This window comes from Emiliania huxleyi (assembly GCF_000372725.1).
Source record: "Emiliania huxleyi CCMP1516 chromosome Unknown EMIHUscaffold_16, whole genome shotgun sequence".
Taxonomy (NCBI): domain Eukaryota; phylum Haptophyta; order Isochrysidales; family Noelaerhabdaceae; genus Emiliania; species Emiliania huxleyi.
The window spans coordinates 610531-631116 of NW_005200982.1; the positions used below are offsets into that span (position 1 = coordinate 610531).

At 64.3% G+C, this 20586-nt stretch overlaps 4 protein-coding genes across 4 annotated transcripts; 3 read left to right on the forward strand and 1 right to left on the reverse strand.

Moving 5' to 3' along the window:
• Positions 1 to 1244: 1244 nt before the first annotated feature.
• Positions 1245 to 2987, forward strand: EMIHUDRAFT_449439 (hypothetical protein). The gene is made up of 4 exons (XM_005785565.1): positions 1245 to 1731; positions 1846 to 1905; positions 1968 to 2472; positions 2601 to 2987. Exons 1-4 carry the CDS (start codon positions 1336 to 1338, stop codon positions 2768 to 2770), a joined length of 1131 nt encoding a protein of 376 aa, XP_005785622.1. The 5' UTR covers positions 1245 to 1335; the 3' UTR covers positions 2771 to 2987.
• A 2992-nt stretch (positions 2988 to 5979) lies between these two features.
• EMIHUDRAFT_309512 (dihydrolipoamide acetyltransferase) lies at positions 5980 to 8732 on the forward strand (the record flags this gene model as incomplete). Its single annotated transcript, XM_005785566.1, has 10 exons — positions 5980 to 6588; positions 6806 to 6857; positions 7095 to 7129; positions 7272 to 7381; positions 7509 to 7513; positions 7557 to 7699; positions 7930 to 8008; positions 8172 to 8218; positions 8444 to 8532; positions 8624 to 8732. 10 exons carry the CDS (start codon positions 5980 to 5982, stop codon positions 8730 to 8732), a joined length of 1278 nt encoding a protein of 425 aa, XP_005785623.1.
• Positions 8733 to 9058: 326 nt separating this feature from the next.
• On the reverse strand, positions 9059 to 10345 carry EMIHUDRAFT_434089 (hypothetical protein). Its single transcript, XM_005785567.1, has 4 exons — positions 10295 to 10345; positions 9890 to 10049; positions 9696 to 9822; positions 9059 to 9433 (listed from the first exon to the last, which is right to left on the reverse strand). The coding sequence occupies exons 1-4, from the start codon at positions 10302 to 10304 to the stop codon at positions 9293 to 9295; spliced, it is 438 nt and encodes a 145-aa protein (XP_005785624.1). The 5' UTR covers positions 10305 to 10345; the 3' UTR covers positions 9059 to 9292.
• A 2344-nt stretch (positions 10346 to 12689) lies between these two features.
• EMIHUDRAFT_449441 (hypothetical protein) lies at positions 12690 to 16043 on the forward strand (the record flags this gene model as incomplete). The annotated part of the gene is made up of 14 exons (XM_005785568.1): positions 12690 to 12983; positions 13129 to 13227; positions 13338 to 13418; positions 13581 to 13612; positions 13722 to 13881; positions 14038 to 14091; positions 14213 to 14338; positions 14411 to 14556; positions 14722 to 14802; positions 14876 to 14960; positions 15092 to 15217; positions 15299 to 15376; positions 15512 to 15598; positions 15782 to 16043. 14 exons carry the CDS (start codon positions 12690 to 12692, stop codon positions 15830 to 15832), a joined length of 1500 nt encoding a protein of 499 aa, XP_005785625.1. The 3' UTR covers positions 15833 to 16043.
• Between the last annotated feature and the right edge of the window lie 4543 nt (positions 16044 to 20586).

Here is a 20586-nt window from a genome sequence, read left to right on the forward strand (position 1 = left end):
TAAGGGAAAAAAGGGGTCTCGAACCCGTCTTCCAGGGCAGCCGCCGACGTCCTGCGCGAGAATTCCGCGTTAGGAAAGTGCTGATCAAGGCGCTGGCGGCGAGGCCATTGGGCTGGATCGGTCCCGTAGTCGCCAGAAGTTCGGCGCTGGGCGGCATTTCGAGCATCGCGAGTTCGCTCGCGCTCGGGCTGATCCGGCCGAAGGGGGGGCGGCATCGTGGTCTTGCGGCCCCCAACTCGGCAAACAAGTTCGCCGTAGACCGCGCGCGCAGCGCGCTCCGTTTGCAGACCGCCCTGGCGGACTCGTTTACACTTCCAAGCTCAAGCCAGGCGCCGCAGGCCATAAAGAGGAGCGCAAATTAAAATGGCGCCGCAGGCTCCCCGGGCCGTCCGCGCACAGACCACAATAAAAAAACATCTATCACACACCACTAGGGTGTGGGGGAGCTCCGATCTCCCCACCTCCAATACTCTCCAATCCACAGCGTCGCTACATCTTAGGCCGGATCCAGTCAGATCTCCGATCTCCATCTTCAATCTCCAATCTCCAACGTCGTCATCTTAGGCCGGATTCAGTCAGATCTCCGATCTCCATCTCCAATCTCCAATCTCCAATCTCGATTCGGGGGCCCGGGGGAGGAGGGGGGCTCAAACCTTCAAGGAGATGCGCTATGGATTCATTCACACTGACCAGCTCTCATCTCCAATCTCCAATCTTCTACTTGGCCACTGTCGCCGGCACCGCTCGACTTGGGGCAAATGTAGATTTCCTGCCCAGCGTAAGGATATTTCTTTCATTTCTTTCGTCTTTATTTCGTGCCCAACCACGGCAAATTTGCGAGAAATTTCTTCGCCCCGTCACTCCATGCTCAAGTTTCGCCCCTTTCCGTGTAAGGAAGGTGTCCCCCATGTTGGACCAGGCACCGTGCGGGCCTGCCGTGCCTTGCTTGAGCCGGCAGGCCCGCGCGGCAGTGATGGTGCGCCTCCGCGGAGAGGCTGACGCTGGTCATCGGTCAGCGGTCAGCGGTCATCGGTCACCGGTCAATCAAGCGGGTCATCGGGCGTCAGTGTCATTCAGGCGTCAGTGTCATTCGCGTCAACACAGGTATGGTAAATTTCCGGAAATTTCTCCTTCCGAACAAGGCGGCATATTTCTCAAAATATTTCGGGAAATCTGCATTTGCCCCAACGCTCGACCAGGTAGCCAGATCGCCATCACCTTTTTATTGAGCTCGAAGGCTTCCTCCTCTACTCCTCGGTCTCTGCCGAAAGGCGCTCTCCCAGCCGGGCCCCCTCTCGATTCAATTCAAGACAGCTCTGCAGCGGGCCGATACACATGGAGCTCGCAGCCGGCGCTGGCGTAGCCGCGGCTGCGGCGGCCGGTGGGGCCGCGTACCTGCGTAGTCGACGGGGCCCGGCGTCTGGCAAGGAAGGCACGACCAAATGGCAGTGGCGCGCGGCTGCCGTGAAGGAGCGGCGCGCCCTGTGCATCTGCTGCTCCTACCCGGGGACGCAGTGGGCGCTGCCGGGCTGTGTGCCCGACCAGGAGGCCATGGTCAAGACGCTCATACGTAACAGCTACGCCGTCACCTTTCTGGCTGACCACACACCCGCCTGGGGCCAGCCCAAGCCGAGCGCGCTCAGCAATCGCCGCAATATCCTCGCCGAGCTCGAGGCGCTGTGCCGCTGGCTCCACGCGGCTCCAGGCAGGCAGGGTTGGGTCTCGTACTCTGTGAGAGCTTTGTAGATGCCATGCCGGGCCTCATGCTGGGTGGGAAGAGCTCTCTCAGATCCGCCCTTCGCCCCCCTCGTGCGTCGACAAACCTCTCCGCCGACGCCTTTTCAGGGCCACGGCACGCAGACTGCCGACCGCGGCGGCGACGAGGCAGACGGCCTCGACGAGGCCGTGCAAGGTGCGACCTTACACCCTCCTTTTTTGCGTGCTCACCGCTTGCCTCTGTTCCGCAGGCGATGGTGCCCTGCGACTTCAAGATGGCAGGCCTGCTGACGGACGACAAGCTCCGCACGACCATCCGATTCGGCGCGGGCTCCTCGCTCATGTTCTTCTTCGACTGCTGCCACAGCGGCACGATCCTCGACCTGCCGTACACGCTGCGCCACACCCTCTCCGGACCCGAGTACCCGATCGAGACCGAGGCGGGCGCCATCTTTTGCATCTCGGCGAGCAAGGACGATCAGTCGGCCTACGAGACGGCAGAGGGCGGCGTGTGCACGCGCGCTTTCCTCGGCGCATACACGCCCTCCGTCTCCCCGGCGGCGACGCTGCGACTGATGCGCCGGTACGCCGAGCGAAAGGGGATGCCGCAGACCATCATGATGGCGTCAAACCGTCCGTTCACCGAGGCGGACGCCTCCTTCGTTGAGGCTGAGCCCGAGGGCGGCGGGGGCTTTTGCGCCGCCTTTCACCGCTGCCAGAACCGGCTCGGCTGCTCAAAGGGGCGCAGCAAAGCAGGCAGCGGGGGGGGAGAGAGAGAGAGAGAGCGAGGGAGAGCGAGAGGGGGCGGGGTGGGGGAGGCGCCGGGGAGATGCTCGAGCGGGGCCGCGCTTCGTGAGAGAGAGTGATGCGCCGGGGCCCTCTAGGCGACTTTGGCGGCGAGAACCCAGCGGCGCGGAGTCTCGAGCTGAACAGAGGGGAAGCATCTGGGCGCGGGCCCAAGCTCCATCCCAGCTGCCCCGACCCGCTCTCGACCACGAAGGGGCGCGCTTACGTCGCCGCTCGCCGTGCGAAGCTGGCGGCGCCCCCTCCGTAGGGCCCGAGAGGCAAGGCGGGGACCGACTCTGTCCGCGCAGAGTGCGAGGACACAGGTAAGTCGAGAGGAGGGGGCGAGGAGCGACGCCGCTGACGGGAGCGGAGATTCGGGAGCGATCTCGGCGCGCGTTGCGGGCCCCGGAGTGATCGACATATCCTGTCCGATCGAGAAAAAGCGGCTGAACCAACGGTCCACGCACTGCGCGCGTGTGCATTCTATACATGCACACAAAAACAACGTCGAGTATCTCCCCCTACCCCTCCCCTTGCGCGCGCGTGAACACGACTCTCATAGACACCATGTCTCCCTGCGGCGTCCGCTTCCGCACGTCGATGCACATGCGACCGTCCGCGGATAGCGTGCGGCGGCAGATGGAGAGCTCGACCTCGCCCTCCGCGCCGCCCGTCCCCGCCGCCGTCTCCTTGACGACGAGCGCGCCGCCCTCGCGGAAGGCGCGGTAGCGAACGGGCCGCTTGTTGTCACCTTCGCCCGCGACAGCGCCGCCGTCGAGGGGCAGCACGAGCTCAGACGAGCCGCGGATGTCGCGCGTGACGATGTGTAGTCGGCCCGCCTTCTTTGCAATCACCTGCACCTGCCCGGCGCGCAGCACCGCCGCCCGCTGGAGCGGGTTGAACCCGAGGCGCTCGAGGAAGCGCTCCATGTCGTGCCGCTCCTCCATCCTCCACGAGCCCGAGAAGTCCTCCGTTTCGCCCATCAGGGACTGAACCCGGCGCCAAGCGTTGCGTGACTGGACCCAGCTGTCGAACCCTCGCAGCCGCTGCAGAAGCGGCTTTTCGAGCTGCTGCACGCGCGCCGCCGCCATCGCCAGGATCTCCTGCGCCTCAAATGTCTGCACCGGGAGCAGCCGGATCGAGCCGAGCGGCGGCCGACCGAGCGACCCCTTGAGCGCCTGCGCGGTGAGGCGTCGTAGGTCGCTTGCGCTCTGCACTCGCGCACTCTCCAGCTGCTCGACCACCGCCGCGATCTTCTGCCCTGTCCACTCCACGCCGCCGACCAGGCCGTCCATAAAGGCCCGGAGCTCATCGGCAGGGTTGGGCGCCGCGGGCTTGGCAGGGCGGGGCGAGACGACCTTCGCGGAGGGCGCCGCGGCCGTGCTGGGCGATGCAGTGGTGAGCAGAAGTGTGGCTAGGAAGCTGCTGTAGACGTCCATACTAGTACCCGGTATGCGCCCAGGACAGGACGGGGTGCCCGCAGCAGCCTCGTTGAGCCAGAACGTCGGCTCGCGAGGTGGGTGAGTATGAGCCCGCTGAGGCGTAGTGCTGCAGAGGCCGGTTGTGGTGCACTAACCCCGAGAAACCCTCGCGACACTCCCTCTTTCGCAAACCCTTGTGTTGCTGTGTGCTGCACGCCCTGCGAGCGGGGCGGGGTGCGCACTGTCCCTCTGTGTTCGTGCGTCGCCCATCTCTCCTGGAGATGTCTGCTCTATTTATTACCCTGTCAGCAGTCCTCCTCCGGGAATGTACGTAACCGTAAGAGCCACATACATTGAAAAAGACAAAAAGACTCATCTAAGCATGTCGGAGAACCGTCCAAAGGCGGGTGCAGTCGCCCCTTGATCTGTCGACAGCACGAATTTGTGATGGGACACCATCGGGACCCAACAGTGCGATACTTGCTTGGCATCGCACTGTTGACGTACCGGCGGCTAAGGCCGAGTAGCCGGTGAGCGGTGTTCACAGAGCTCTGTGAACACCGGCGAGAGATTTTTCTCTCGACGTTTCTTCTGCGAAGAAACGTTCAAAACACTCGGTGTCGAAACACCTCTCCGACGCGCTCGACTATAGTCTAGGTACCTAGCTAGGTACCCGGGACAGTCTGTTGCTGGGCATTAAGAAAACGTGCCATCAAGAAACCACGCCGCGCCGCAGAGAGGACGAAACGACAACAACACGAAACGTTCGACGGCGGGGCCGCAGCCAAAAAAAGTTAGGAGGGGAGGCCGGGCCCCACAATCGTCGCGTAACCATCGGAAGGCGAACAGGAGGGAGGACCGGGGGGAAGGGAGAGCCCCCTTCGGAGTGGGGGTAAGGCCGCGCGCGGAGCGGGGGGTTCCGAGCGGTGATGTCAGTGAGGAGTGTGTGTGTTGTCGTGCTAGTGCCTGGTGTCTACTAGCTCCGAGTAGAGGGGGCGTTCCGCTGCTAGGGGAAACCCGGAGCGCAGAGCTAACTCTCGCGCCTCGGAGACCTAGTCGGAGACCCGTGTTTACTTTACGGCCCTTTCCCTGCGAACCCGAACGCGCACCCCCCCCTAGGGGTCAGGGCTTTCTTGCCCGTAGCCCGATGCCGATCATCTGGCCCGCTGGGTGCGCTTCTTAGCTCCCCGGCCCTGGATGTGAGGTTGATGACTGCACTCCAAGTGCTCCAAGTGCGTTTCCGGAAGTTTCCAGGGAAACCAGAGGGGGGGGGTTTGGAGCTCCATGCTCTTTCTCTCGAGAATTGTGTTGTGCGACCGCCTTTTGTTGTAAATTTCTCCTCGAGTTTCCCTATAGTCTATAGAGCTCTTCCCTAAGCAAACTCGCGAGTTTCCCTGAGCCTGAGAGCTGAATCTGGGGCAAAATAAGAGGCAAAATCGAGGAAACCGGCACAATACCGGGTATTTTTCAGGTATACTCGCAAAACACCCAGGTATTTTGCCGTTCGGTCGGCTGATTTTGGGCCCAAAGCCCCAAACCAGCCTCATCGACTCGGTCGGCTCAGAGCCCGGAAAATGTGATGGTTTCCCCGGAAACTATACTCTATAGAGAGGAAACGAGAGGGTGCTGTAGAGAAACACGAAAAGAAACGAGGCAGGCTGCGAGAGGAAAACTATAGAGACAGCCTACAAGGCAGCATCGAGCAGACATGCATGCATGGGTGGGGCTGCTCAGTCAGGTATGTTCGTCAGAGCTCCATATTTAGAAAAGTGTCCAACAATGAGACGGCTTTGCCTGCGCGCCGCCGCCCCACAGTGGTGCGCGCCAGTCCCGTGCCTATGTGTCGTGTGCGAGCTGTGTTCTTTAATAATATTTAAGGACGCCATCCCGACTGAATCGGGGAGTGTCGGCTTTGCGCTCGGCAGCCTTCGGTCGCAAGATGCGCGCCGCGACGTCGCTGTTGAGGCGGGTTGGCGGGCGCGGCGCAGCAGCTGCCGGTGGCGGCACGCTGCTCGGCAGGAGATGGCTCTGCCTGCCGCCGCACTCGCTGCTGCCGATGCCTGCCCTCTCGCCCACGATGACGCAAGGGAACCTTGTGACGTGGAAGAAGAAGGAGGGTGACAGCATCGAGGCGGGCGACGTGATTGCAGAGGTGGAGACCGACAAGGCGACGGTCGACTACGAGGCCGTGGACGACGGGATCCTCGCCAAGATCCTCGTCCCCGAGGGCACAGAGGATGTCCTGGTCGGCACCAGCGTGGCCGTCGTCGTGGACGAGGCGGGTGATGTCGGTGCCTTCGCGGACTACGTGCCGTCTTCGAGCACGGGCAACAAAGCGGAGCTGGCCCCCGCGAAGCCCGCGCCCGCGCCCGCGCCCGCCGCCGCCGCGCCGCCGCCGCCACCGGCGGGCGTGGTGGCCGCCGCAGCGCCGAGAGCCGCTGGCGCGCCTGTGCCAGCCAGTCCGCTGGCGAAGCGGATGGCGGCGCAGATGGGGATCCCGCTTGCCGCCCTCAAGGGCACCGGCCCGGGCGGCCGCGTCATCGCCGCGGACGTCAAGGAACCGTCCGCAGAGGAGGCGACGACGGCAAAGGGAGCCGCGCCCGGCGCGGCTGTGGTGCCAGCCGGTGCGGAATACATCGACCTGCCGAACTCGAACATCCGCAAGGTGCGATACGGGAGCCCCTCCGCCCCATCCCCGGCCCCGCGTCGGCCACTCTTCGCCCGACACTAAAGCGCCCGCGTTCGGGAGCCGGGCGGGGCACGCACACCCATCACAGACGTCTGGTCGCAGCTTTTGCGTTGCCCGTCACTGCGACCACATCTACATATTGAACCTTCAGCCAGCTCCGGTCCGACCGCGTCGCGCACTGGCCGCCGCGTAGGTGACCGCGAAGAACATGGTCAAGAACAAGAACGAGAACCCCCACTACTACGGTGCCGCCGCCGCCGCTCGGAGCCACGCGACGCAAACATTCCGCACCCACCACCAAATCGCCCCACCCGCCCCGTCCCGGCTCTAAGCACTGAGCCACCCTCTTTAGTGCCCGCGAAGTGCGACGGCGCTCTCTCTAGCACCCTCTCGCCCCTCTCGCCCTCCCACCCGTCCGCCCTCCCGCCCTCCCCCTCTCGCTCTCTGACCGGGGCGTGCGGCTGCCTCCCCGTCTTGCGCAGTCATGATGGAGATCGAGATGGGTGCTTTGATGGGCGTGCGCAAGTCAATCAACGAGGCGCGTGCAGCCTCGTGATACAGCCGAGATCACGCGAGGGCATCCGAGACGCAGCCGAGCCCCCCCCCCCCCCCCCTCTCTCCCGGACCTCTGCCACACCCTCGCCTCCGCCGCCTCTCAGGCGCTCGAGGCGAAGATCTCCGTCAACGACTACGTCATCAAGGCGGCGGCGCTCGCGCTCAAGGAGGTGCCCGCGTGCAACTCGTCGTACACGGACGAGTACATCCGCGAGTGCCCCTAGATGCGGAAGCCACGCCCGGTACTCGTTTGGAGGCCGCCGCGCGATCTCAAGACACGCCGTGTTCAACCCTGTGGCCGCCGTGTCCGCACGAATGCTCGAACATGTGGCCTGGTCGAGGCGCTGTGCGATGTGGCGTTCACGCCGTCCGTGCTCTCCGACTTGTAGGCCAGTACTCCGCCGCCGACATCTCGGTCGCCGTCAACACCGACCGGGGGCTGCTCACGCCAATCGTGTTTGGCGCCGCCTCCTCAAGGTGGGTCTTTGAAGATATGTGGAAGGCGCCCACCAACGCGGGCTACTGTGAACAGGTGCCGACTCCAAGTCTGTCCTCGACATCTCGAAGGACGTCAAGGCACCGCGGCGGCCAGTCCCCCTCCACCGTTGCGCCATTTCTCTCTCTCGTCCCGTCTCTTTCTCTCTCCTCTCTGTCTCTCTCTCGCTCTCTCTCGCTGCTGCTCTCCTCGCTGCATCCCACTCCACCTCGCCACCGCCGCCCCTCGCCGCCGCCCCTCACCGCCGCCTCCCCGCCGCCGCAAAGACTCTCGCGGGGTTGGCCAAGGAGAACAAGCTCAAGCCCGAGCAATTCCTCGGCGGTACTTTCACCATCTCCAACCTCGGTGAGCAGTTCGACCTGCCTGCCACCCATTCCCCGAGGACTCACGGCTAAAGGGGAAGCGCACACGAGACACGCAGTCGCGATCGGCGACCCGGACTGCCGGCCCCGCCCCGGAAGGCCGCCCGCCCTCACCTCCTCTCTTCCTCTCTCCTCCTCCTCCACAGGATCGATGGGCGTCAAGCAGTTCACCGCGATCATCAACGCGCCGCAGGTGAGATTGGCCAAGGGCTCACGAGATTGGCCGAGAGTTGCCGAGAGTCGCCGAGACTCGCCGTGATTGGAGGAGACGATCCGGGCATTCAGCTATGTGCCGCAGGTGCTCGCGAGCCGATCGTACACACCCTATTGCACACACGGCGGCTGCCAAAGCGGAGACACCCCAGCCTAAAAATTCCCCATCCCGGGACACGGCTTTTCATGGTGATGCCCCTCGCAGGCGTGCATCCTTGCGGTGGGCGGCGCGGACGTCAAGGTTGTCCCTGACGGCAAGGGCGGCTTCACGACAAAGTCGGTCATGGTCGTCTCGTGCGCCGCCGCCCGCCTCGCCCTGCTCCTCGCCGCCAGCCCTTGCGAGACGGGGCGGCGGCTGACCCCTCCACCACCCCGCCGTTTGCAGCCTCTCGTCGGACCACCGGGTGGTGGACGGCATGATTGCCGCCCAGTTCCTCAAGTCGTTCAAGAAATACATGGAGAACCCGCTCCTGTTGCTCCTGTCTGCTCCCTAGACCTCAGCCGCCACCGCCTCACCGCGGCCCGACACCGCAGGGCGGGCACATATTTCGCGGGACACCACTCTTTGTCCGCGTCTTTGGAGGGGGGATGGGAGCACGCAGGTCAGGGGTCACCGGCATGAGGGGGGGGGGGGGGGGGGGACGCAGCCCGCAGGAGCGAGAGTGTGGTGGGATATGTGGAGACTCTCGAGCTTGCGCGCTGGGGCCGCTGCCGCCGAGCGCCGTCCGTGGGCGGTCGGCGCGCGCAGGGGCGTAGCGCGCGTAGTTTTCTCGGAGACGGTTTCGAGTGTATTTACACTGTAAAGACCCGCGACGAGTCGGAAAACGAGGAATGCAGCGCGTCGTATTACGTAAGCCCACGCCCGCCCGCCCGTGCGCAGCAAGCACATACCTTCCTGCGAGTCGGAAGCACATTGGAGAACCCGCATTCGTGTGTGGATGTCTGCACCCCGCAGCGACACCCCCCGAGTTCCCGTCTCCTCGACGGCCGGCGCACGAGGCGCCCACTCCGGCGCGCGGCCTCGCCAGCGGGGCAGGCCGACGGAACCGCCCCCTTATGAACGCGGCTTCTCCTTCTTTTCACGGTACAGCGCGAGCAGCGCGACGCCAGACACCTTCACAACCTTGAACCGCACGCCGGGAATGTCACCGACGGCGTGGCCCTTCCGGCCGAAACCCGCGATCAGCACCTCATCCTGCGAGGGGCGGGCGGCGCGGCGTCAGCAGGCGACGAATCCAAACCAGCGGCGTCAGCAGCGACGAATCCAAACAAGCGGCGGAGGCCTCCGCGCACTGCCCTCTGCTGCGGCGATTCACATACCGAGGTGCCACCAGAGTCACCAGAGCCACCAACCCTGCCGCCGCCACCACCACCACCCTCCCACACGCCGCCTTTGCACTGCCGGCCTTCCCTCTGTGGTGTCCCCGCGTCTGCGCTGGGGGCGGGGGGTAGTGTACGTTCTCATCGATGAAGTTGAGGCAACCGTCCCGCGGCACAAACGCGGCGATCTTCTTGCCGTTTTTGATCAGCTGAGCGCGCACGCACTTCCGGATAGCGGAGTTGGGCTGCTTGGCCTCGATGCCACTGCCAGGGGGGAGGTCGAGGGCGCGTCAGAGACGAGAGCTCCCTACACCGAACTGTAGCTGCGCACATCTTCTCGAGGACAATGCCCTTGCAGTGGGAGGAGCCGCCAAAGGGGTTGCACTTGAACTGCGTGCCGAGGTGCGCCTTCTTGTACCTCTTCTGGGCCCAGCGCTGTGTCCGCCGCACGGTGCGCAGCTTGCGCGCCGCGTTGACGCCGCGGGGCTTGCCTGTCGCAGGCGAGCGCGGGCTCCGTGAGCGGGGCTGCGCGTCGTTCCGACGCGGAGAGTCGTTGGGGGAGGACGGCGGAGACGCGGCGTGTGGGACGCGCAGAGAAGAGAGAGGACGGGCTGCGCAGCTGGAGAAGCGCAGAGGCTGGAGAAGCGGCGAGGAGATGCGCGTCGCGGCGCCGTCGGGCCAGCGCGGCCCGGGCGCAAACTGTGCCCGATCCTCCGCGGCGGAAGGGGGCGCGCACCGCTGCCCATGTCGCTGCGGAGTACGAGCCTGCTGCAGAGCTGCCTACGCGTGGCCAAGCGTGTGAAGAGTGGTGGTGTTTTTCTGTGAAGAGTGGTTCTCTCGAGGTTCTCGAGGTGGATATCCTTTGGCCGCGTTGGGTAGCGAGGATTGGTGTAACCCGAGCCACGGAGGCGTGTTTTCTGACGGCCGACCGTCAGTGCACGGAGTTGCCCCTTCTCCGACTGCCCCGGCTAGTTCACGAGTTTCGCGGGAGTGACCCCATGCGTCAAACCGAAGAGTGGGGTATGAAAACTTGAGTTTTCACGCCGTCTAACAATCGTGTTCGAGCGGCCCTCCTGTGAGCTGGTACACCAAGAATGGCTTACCACTGTCAGGGGCCACACTGTGGCAAGTTGTGATGAGTGTGGTTTGGCTTGTGCAGCCCATATGGACGTGGTATATACACATATACGCGGCCACGTGTCGGCCGGTTCGGGGCACCGGATTTTTCCGCGGCCTGGCTGTTGCGGTGTTTTATTTTTATTTTTGAAGGGCTGGTGGTGCGACACCGAGTTTGAAGGTTTCTCTTCGCTTCTCTTCACAGGAAAATCGTGTGAAGAAATGCGGCAAAAAACAGAAATGCCGAAAGCGTGCTATCCAAGTCTCACGCCGCGCGGACATGTACACGCATAGGGCTTTAGGGGCCTAGTCCTAGAGAACACACCCCTCCCCCGTTTCGTTCTTTTCCTAAAAAGCCCGCGAGGTGGGGTGCTAGTATGAGCCCGATACGTCGTAGTGTTCTTGCTCCAAGCGCTTGCGCTTCAACGGCGGTTAGACGTTAGAGAGTGTGTTTGTTTTGTGTGTTTGACGTTAGTGGTGCACTAACCTCCGAGAAACCCATCGGCTCGCTCCTTCCTCATCGCAAACCCTGTCAGCAGAGTGTCCTCCTACGGAATGTACGTAAGCGCCACATACACTGAGAGAGAGAGAGAGAGAGAGAGAGAGAGAGAGAGAGAGAGAGAGAGAGACGTACACTGAAAAAGCACGTACATTGACGGCATAAACAGTAATGTATATAGAGAGAGACGTACACTGAAAAAGCACGTACATTTTTTAGGTTAGGTAGGAAGGTGAAGAACAGTCAGGCTCGGACTGGACACCAGCGCGGTATGGGTGGACGCGAGACAGATGATGACGACAACGCACGAGCGACACACAGACACAAACGGGCGGTCACAAGACACACACGACACAGCCAGCTGGCTGCCACACACCCTGAGTTGGCGTACACATAACTCAGGGCCACGTCCCCCCTGTCGCCCCTCCCAGCCAGGGCCAGGCACTCCAAAGGTGCCAAGGTTAGTGCACAAACAACAGCACAACGACACAGACAGGCGACAGGGGCGAACGTGTGAGACTAGAGCAGACTTGCTCCGCCTCTAGCAATCTCGCCGCCAGCCGCAAGGCACGGACGAGACCGTGTGTGGGGTCATGTGAGGTGTCTATGGACGCCCTCCTCAGAGGCTAGCGGCCAGCCGCTAGCCCTATCTCGCACTCACGGGCAGTGACAATTCATTGGGTGAGTGTTTGCGAGCAGAAGCGCGCTGAATCTAGATCGCACGCCGTGGCATATGACTTGTGAGGCGTGCGACCGCAGCGCGCCCGCCGTAAGCTCGACGGGGCGCGCGTGTCAGCCAGAAGTTTGCCAGTAGAGCGATCCTGGTCTTTCCGAAGGCGAGCCCCGCGCCACGGGTGCCAGCCGAAAGAAAGAAAGCAGGCAACGTGGGATGGCCGTGCCTTCTTGGACCGGCAGGCGGCGGCGGCGTCGCAGAACGAGGCAGAAGAGAACGACGCGACAGAGGAGGAAATGACAAGGGAGAGAACGACGAGAGTGGGACGACCGCGAGGTGGCATGAAGGTTGCAGCGAGAATCGGCGAGAGGCTGCGAAGAGAGATAGGAAGAGGCGGACGACCAAGGGTGGGCGACGGCTAGCGCACCCCACACCCCTCTCCTTAAAATCCCTGTGTGGTGGCGGCGTGCCGTCCTCCCATCCCTCCCTTGGGTTATCCGTTTTCTTTCTTTCTTTCTTTTCTTGGAGCACTTGGAGTGCAGTTATCAACCGCACATCCAGGGCCGGGGAGCTAAGAAGCGCACCCAGCGGGCCGGATGATTGGCATCGGGTTGCGGGCAAGAGAGCCCTAGCCCAGGGGGTGCGCGGTCGCAGGGCCATAACACGTCTCCGAGGGATGGTTCCGTGTACCGGGTTACCCCTTAACTGCAGAACGCACCCTCTTCCTCGAATGTGGGGTGGGGTGTGCGGCAATTTTTTATTTTTTGTGAAACATCATTGCCACAGAGCACAGTTTTGCTCACCCCCTCCGCCCGCTTCTTTCGTCGTCTTCAGCAGACTCTGATGCCGCCCCAGACTAAGGCCCTGCCGATCGACGGGGCGAGCGTCACTACTTTTGACCGCTTCGGCGACCACCGCGGCTACTTCAACGAGCTGTACAACGAGGAGAAGTATGACGGCCTCTCTGCGCCGGGAGAGCGGTGGAAGCAGGTGTCCTTCTCATCGTCGCAGAAGCACGCGCTGCGAGGGCTGCACTGCTCGCCGCACGGCAAGTTCATCACCTGCGTTCGCGGTTCCTTCTACGATGTGATCGCCGATTTCCGCGACGGCTCGCCGACGTTTGGCCGGTGGTGTGGCGTCCTGCTCACAGACAAGAACAAGAAGCAGGAGTGCCGCCGCCGCTGAGCCGCCGTCGCCACTGCGCCGCCGCCCGTGCAGCCGCCGCGCGTGCCGCGCCCATGCGCTGTCCGTAACAATTTTTCCTTGTGCCCGGCGCCCGCAGGTGTTTGTGCCTGGCGGCTGCGGGCACGGCTTCTTCACCTTCGAGGACGACACGTGCGCTCTGTACCTGCAAGAGGGATGCTTCAACCCCGCCAAGGAGGCGTGTGCTCCGCCTCTTCCCCTTCCCGGCACTCCCGAAACTCTCCGACACACTTCCGACACCACCCCCGAGACACCCGAGACGTAAAGAAGACGCCACGCCCACCTCAGGCGGATACCCACCCCTTCGACCCGCTCGTCAACGTCCAGTGGCCGGTGCCCGAGGGGGTGGTGCCGGTGATGTCTGCCAAGGCGCCTCTCCCTGCGACTCTCTTCTCCCCACTGCCTCTCTCCTCCCACTGCCTCTCTCCTGCCTTGCGTTTCTCCTCCCCGCCATCTTCCTCCCCCCCTGTCCTTAATGCCGCCGCCCTCACCGCCGCCTAACCTACACCGCCGCCTACCCCCCCGCAAAAGGACGAGGCGGCGCCCTTCCTGTCGGTACGACGGCCCGCGCTACTAGATGCGGTATACGGAATATCTCGTATTCGGCTCTAAGCAACTCAACTGTGCCCAGCTAGTTGTATGTCATACCCTCACTTTGGTGTGCTTCCCCAGGCCCAAGTTGTGCGGCTACGCGCCGCGTGGCCGCGTGCTGGTCATCGGAGGCACGGGGCAGGTGGGCGGCGCGTTGATCGAGGCCTTTGGCGCGCGCAACTGCGTGGGCACCTACGCGGCGACGCCCGCCGAGGGGATGATCCATTTCGACCTCGCGCAGGCAGCACTCGCCGAGGGGGGCGGAGAGAAGGGAGAGGGAGGCGGAGCGAGGCGGAGAGGGAGGCCGAGGTCTGGCCGAAATGGGCCGAGACCGGATCCACCGAGGTTGGCTGAGGTTTGTCGAGGGGTGCTGACCCCTCCGTGTGTGCGCGCGCAGGCGGCGATGCAGCCGCAGCTGGCGATCGATTTGGTGCAGACTGTCTACCCGGAGGTGGAGCGACGCCTCCGAGACGCCTCCGAGAGAGTTTCGAGACACTTGCCTAGTTCCGCCGAGACAGCTCCTTCCACCGCGGCGCCGGCACCTTTGCATCACGGCCGCTTTGCGCCCGCAGGTCGTCTGCATCTGCGCCGGCTTCACGTGGGTCGACGGGTGCGAGCGCGAGCCGCAGAAGGCAAACGCGATGAACAACCGCGGCCCTGCCGTGCTGGCCGCCGCCGCGGCCGCCGTCGGCGCAAAGGTGCAGTCTTGTCGCTGCTCACAACAGATCTCCGATCACTTTTCGGGATGAGCCGTCTCCCGCCACCATCAGGTCGTCTGGTACTCCACTGACTACGTCTTCTCGGGCGGCTCGTCCTTGCCCGGCAGCGGCGGCAGCAAGGCCAACGGCGTCGCGGCGGCGGACGCGGGCGGCCCGTACGGCGAGGAGGACCCACCGTCGCCGCTCAACGTCTACGGGTCCTCAAAGCCAGATGCGAAATGCTCTTATTGCTAGCAAGCGCTCGAGGCGGCATGTATTCGGCTGTACTACTCAACCGTACTCAAGCCGTGTCCGCTGCACTCGGAGCTCGTGTGTTCTTGCGAGACACAGGGGTGCAGCGCACGCGATGACTCGTACTGTAGGTCCTCGAAGCTCGCCGGCGAAGCGGCGGTGCTCGCCGCTGACCCCTCCGCCCTCGTTCTGCGCACCAACGTCGTGTACGGGCGCCGCGAGGACAATCCTCGGCGCGGCGTGCCTCGAAGCATTCATGCTAACCTTCCCGGAGTTTTCGCATAGGCCGGAGCACGTCGGCAAGAATTTCGTGTACCAGCTGGCGCGCAAGCTGGGCAGCGGCGAGGCGATGAACGTGCCTGTCGACCAGGCGAGAGGAGCTGAGATAGGGTCGAGATTTCGAAATATCGACCCTCTCTCGCCTCAGTTTCTCTCGCCCTCTCTCGCCCTCACTCGCCCTTTCTCTCCTCTCCTGAATGCCCCTGACCCCTCCCCGCACAGATCGGGACGCCCACGTACAACCGTGATTTGGCTGATGCGACGAAGCGCCTCGTCGAGGCGGGTGCGAGCGGCTTGTTCAACGTGGGCGGCCCCGAGCCGCTCGGCCGCGTCGCATTCGCCGAGAAGGTGTGTCTTGCGACGCTCTCACGTCGTGTCGAACTTTCGGTCCCATCTCTCTGGCACATCTCGGACAATCTTACTGCGCAGGTGATCACGGCGCTCGGGGGGCGCCGCCCGCTCGACGCCGGGCTCATCAAGCCCGTGGAGACGGTCAACGCCGGCCAGGTGCCGACAACCGAGACAGCTCCCTCGCTGCCACGCCCCACTGCCACGCCTCACTGCCACGCCTCACTGCCATGGCCGCGCCACGGCCGCACCATGGCACAGCCATCGCAGTCTCGGCGCATCTCGGCGACTCAGGCGGCGTGCCGGCCCCTCGCATCGGGCCTCAAGCTCGACAAGCTGCGCGCGGCTATCCCCGACTGGGCACCACGCTCCGTCGCCGAGGCGCGACCGATTGCATCCGCTCTGCCGCCGCCTTGCCTGCGACTGCCAGCGCCCTTGCTTGCGCTCTGCCGCACGCGCCTTGCCGCCAGCGCCCTTGCTTGCGCCTTGCCTGCCGAGGGTGGCTGCTGCACGCCCCTCGCTCCCACGCCCGCTCACCCCCCCCCCCCCCCCAACGGACGGCAGGCAATCGACGATTGGCTGGCCAACCCGCACGGCAAGTCCCTCGGGGAATGAATGGATTTCCCGGAAGTGTGCCGTGGTTGCCGCCGTCCCGATCTGCCCCGACGCGAACCGCTGCATGCGGAGGGTCGCGTGCAATCTTATTCTTAACGACGGATGTGGTCCACTTCGTGCTCCCCTTGGCATAGTTGTGTGCGCGTGAGGCGCCGTCGTTCTAGTAGGTGGAGGTTGGAAACTTGCCAAGATTCTGATGTTTTTGTCCGTATTTTGCGCGCTCTCCTGCGCTCTCACAAGCGCGAACGAAGGTGCAAGGTCAAAAAAAAACTGTTCAGTTTTCACGAAGCTCGAAGGTCGAACTCGAAGCCTGAAGAGAATTTACAAGAAAGCTCCCTCGCACGACAGAGAGATGTGAAAGGCGGGAGGTCATCGAGGCGCCGGGCACCTTCCTTCTTCCATGTCGCCGCAGATCCTGCTCGCGCGGGCCGCGGGTCGTCGAGCGAGACTTTCCTAAGACTTTCGTCCCAGAACCCGAACTTCCAACACGTCGCGCTCATGTTCGCCAACATCCTTGGCGAGAGGAGCTCTGGCACAGACCTGATTTCATCGGGCGACTGGAGTCCATCGGCTCGGACTGGGGCCGAATGTGCGCCCTTCACGGCTGCCCGGAGCGCCTCAACACGTATGGCAAGTTAAAGAGGCACACGCAAGCGTGACACAGCCATGTACTATCCCTCTCTCCAGGTTGCTAGCCTCTGCTGCGAGGAGACCCTCGCGCTTCGAGTTTCGCGCCTTTCGTGTGTGCTTGTGTGTGTTTGTGCCGGCGGGGGGCTTGGTGTCGAGGAGTGTCGCGTGCAGCGTGCCAACCAAACAAAAAATAACGCGCGTGCTCAGCGGAGCTGGGAATAGGACCGCCGCAAGCGGCGTGGCGTGGAGCGGTTGAGCATCCCTCCGGGGGCCCCTCTGTCTGCCGACTACAGACACAACACGTACACGTGGCCGCGCCCTACTCCGTTAGTTTTTCCTCATATTTTTCGTCTCTTTTTTCTAGGCCGCCAGATATAAGTGGGGCGGGTTTGCAAGATAGTGCGGGGTCCCCCGCTGTCGTCCGGGGTCGTGCGAGGGGTAGGCACGACCAGTAGGGCCCCCCTCCCCCGGGCCAGGCCTCTGGGGGGAGGCGGGGGCCCCTCCTTAGGTGTACCCATGCGGGGGGGAAGTATACACGTATCACGTACTCACGTACACATTATGTGCGGCGCACACACCTCGCGACCTCCGTGGGTTCGCATGCTACAGGGGTGTCGGAGAGACTAGGGAGAGACGTCACATGGGAACCACGTGCACGTACTGGGACGTCTGGCTAAGAGCAGGCGATCACTCCACCACCGACCCCTGGGAGTGGGCGGAGGGGTAGGCACCACAGACTGGCACGCCCGCCGCCGAGAGAGCGACCGACCGGAGGGGGGGTCCGGTCCACCTCGGGGGCAGACCACCGACCGGCGGGGGGGTCCCCACGAAGTAGGGGGGGGGGGTTCAAAGTGACGCTCGTATGACGCAATGCGCGTCGCCTCGGATTGGCTGCTGGCACTCTCCAGGCTATGCCTACACAGCCTCGCGCGCATGGACAGTCAGGACTGGAGGGAGCATGCACCTTCTCACGACAGCGCCGGTGCGGCTCTCTCTTGGACCGGCAAACGTGGTGGTCTCGTGTCACCAATGTGGGACCACAGTGCGGCATCGCGTCATCGACAGCTCTGAACTGCGCCTCACCACTGACCGGGAAGGCCGCCAAGTGGGCCAGCACCGGTCGCACATTGTGGCAGCAGTCACCAGTGCGTGTCTGATAGCTAGAGCAGCAGCATCAGTCAGGGTCGCAGGGTCGGGTCCAGCTCTCGCTCGCCCTTGTGGTGGTGTTCGCCGCTTATCTGGCCGAGCTCTACACCAACCCCGCCGTCTTCCTCTATGCCGCGGGCTGTGGATTGCTGGCCGGCCCGCGCGTGGCCAGCAGTATTGCACAGGCCTCGCCTCGCCTCGCGCGGCGCGCGGGAGGCGGGACAGTGATGGCCATTTACTGGTAAAAGAGTGGGTTTTCGGCTATGGGAAACCGCCATGGGAAACCGCAGCAAAAACCCTATGGGAAACCGAGGTCTGGTGTCTGCTTTATCCAGGAATGTGAACTCCATATCAATGTTCAAATCTCTCTCGGCCTCGGCGAACGAGAGACTCCTCGCACGCGGAACGAGAGACTCCCAGCACAGCGAGCCTCAGGGAGTAAAGCTTTGATTGAAACGGCCTCACTCACTGTCCGAGTCCTCGGCTCGCGTGGTCAGCAGCCCCCGGGCGAGTCGCGGCACGACCCCGGAGTCGGTCGACTGCATGACGCCCGAGACTGAGGCATTCCAGACCGCGACGAGGAGTGCGCTCTGGTCGCGCTCACGCATCGAGCGCAGCTTTGAGGCCGTCTTGACCGCCCGCCACCCCAGCAGTGCGATGGACTTGCGGCGCACGTCCAGGTGCCGGCAGAGAGTTTGCCCGGTGGTAGAGGCAGATGCGCCGCAGCGGCTCGCGCTGTCGCGCGTGGAGTCGTCGCCTCGAGCGGAGAAGAGCCCGAGCCATCGGAAGCCATCGCCCTTCGAAGCGCCCTCCGACGCCCGTGCGCCTGCTGGCGTTTGACCCTCGATGGCCCGCTCCGCCGAGAGGGTATCCTCGACTCCTTGCTGGTACGCTGCCTGAATGCGCGCGAGCGAGACGGCGGCACACCAGCCAGCCCACGCCCGGCGCATATTGTAGCCAGCAAAGATCGAAGCGCAGTCAACGCCGCGCGTGCGGGAACCGGCGGTGGCAGCACGTCTGTCCTCCCCGCCCCGGCTGCCGGCGCCGTCTGCGATGGTGAGGTTGGGAGCCTGTGAGAGCGCGGCAACTCGGAGGGCAAAGGCGAGCTGGTGCGCCTCGCTCTTCAGCTCGCGGGCCACGCGCCGCCGTAACATGTGTGCGCTCCACGCGAGCCAGCATCGCTGGAGGGTGCGCGAGCCGCCCGCCCACAGCAAGAGAAGCAACTTTTGCCGGAGCACCCCCGACGTGAGCTGCCGGTGCCACCGATTCTCGGCGTGCGCCTCGTGGAGCAGCTGCACCAGCCGGAGGCGCTGCTGCTCGAGAGTCTGCAGCACGACCAATGGAGTGCCCGCTACGCCATCCGACGGCGGCGGCACGGTGGCTGTGCGAGCCGCGACCATGGCGGCACCGGCTGCTGAAGCGAGGAGCGCCTTGCGCCTCCAGCGTAAGGTTGCCCACGCGTAAAACACGGCGGTAAGCAAAGAGTGGTCGCGCATCGTGCACGCCGCATTCACGAGCGTCTCGCGTGTAGCCGACCAGCGCAACTCGCGGAATCCGCCCTCGCGCAGCATCCGCTGCCGCTGCAGCGCAGTGGTTGGGTCTGATGGCACGGGGCGGGCGGGCGTCAGAAAGCAAAGGAGAGGTACGGACAAGCAAGTCCGTGGGATTCAAGACGGTGGCAAGGCACCTGGGGTATGCCCAGCAGGACTCTGGCAGCCGTCTGGCGAGGGGTGTGTGGCAGTGGGTGGCAGTGGAGGGCCCGGGAGCAGTCACCTGCATCGCGCACAGCTGGAGTCTTTGCGAAGAAATCGTCGACGAAGTGTCGGCCCTCGTGGCCCCACTCCGTCGCGACACTTCGCGGCGCCTGCCCTTTGGCCGGTGAAATCCTCTTCGCATTCGGCGATGGTGGCTGCGACCGCGGACACCGAGGCGGAGTTTGCGGCTCCAGGATGGCCTCGGCAGTCGCAGAGCCCACCACCGAGTCCCGCCCGCCTTCGCGGAAACTCCCTCGCGCCTGCGACGAAGCCGTATCTTCCTGGTCGTCACCTGTTGCTTGGACGAGGGGCGCCTCCTCCTCCGCCGCCGCCCAAGGCGTGTCGCGGAGCACCCCTTCGCCCGCCGCGCCTATCGGGGGCAGGGCTGGGCCGTGCCAAAAATGTTGCACAGCGCCTGCGTCGTGAGTCCAACTAGCGACAGGGCCGTGGAACGAGAATGACGCAAGCCGTGCCGAGGCCGCAAGTCAATACACGGGCGCGAATGCTAGACACGGGCCTCCGCCGAGCGAGAGCCGCGCTGGCCGGCGGTCCGTGGAGTTGCTCCTCATGCGCCACGCGGCGGGCACCAGCCGGACCGGGTCGATGCCGTGGTGAACGCACAGACAACACAGGACCTGCCGGTCCGGGTCGGGCGGGAGGCGCGCGCCCGCACCTCGAAGTGCGAGAGTGAGCTGCTCGAGGCTGAGGTGGCGATAGGCGGCGGCGGCGACGTGGCGATCGAGCGCGCCAGGCAGACTCTCGGTATCCCGAGCGAGCGCGCCGTGCAGTGCGGGCGCCAGCCGCGTGTGCAGCTCCGCCGCCTCGCGTCGGGCCTCGGAGAGGTCCACCTTGAGTTGTGTGAAAAGTGCAAGCTGCTGCGCCGCCGGCAAAGCGTCGCCTGCATTGATCAGCTTGTTGCTGCTTGCGCCTTCTTGATCGAGAGCGCGCGCGGTGGCGGCCCCGGCTGTTGTCGGGGTAGCGTCTGGCCGCACTGACAACGCGGGCACCTCCGGCGCCCCGCCACCTCCTCTCTTACTCGCTGCAAGAGCCGCCTCAGCTGCCTCGGCGCGCCTTTGCCATGAGCGGCTGACCTCGTGCTCCTCGTCGAGCTGCGAGGCGGCGAGGAGGAGCCACCGCTGCACGTCCATCGTCGTTGTCGCCTCCATCAGCACCGCCCACTGCGCCACCCTGTTGCGCAGCCTCGCCTCCGACCAACGCACAGCC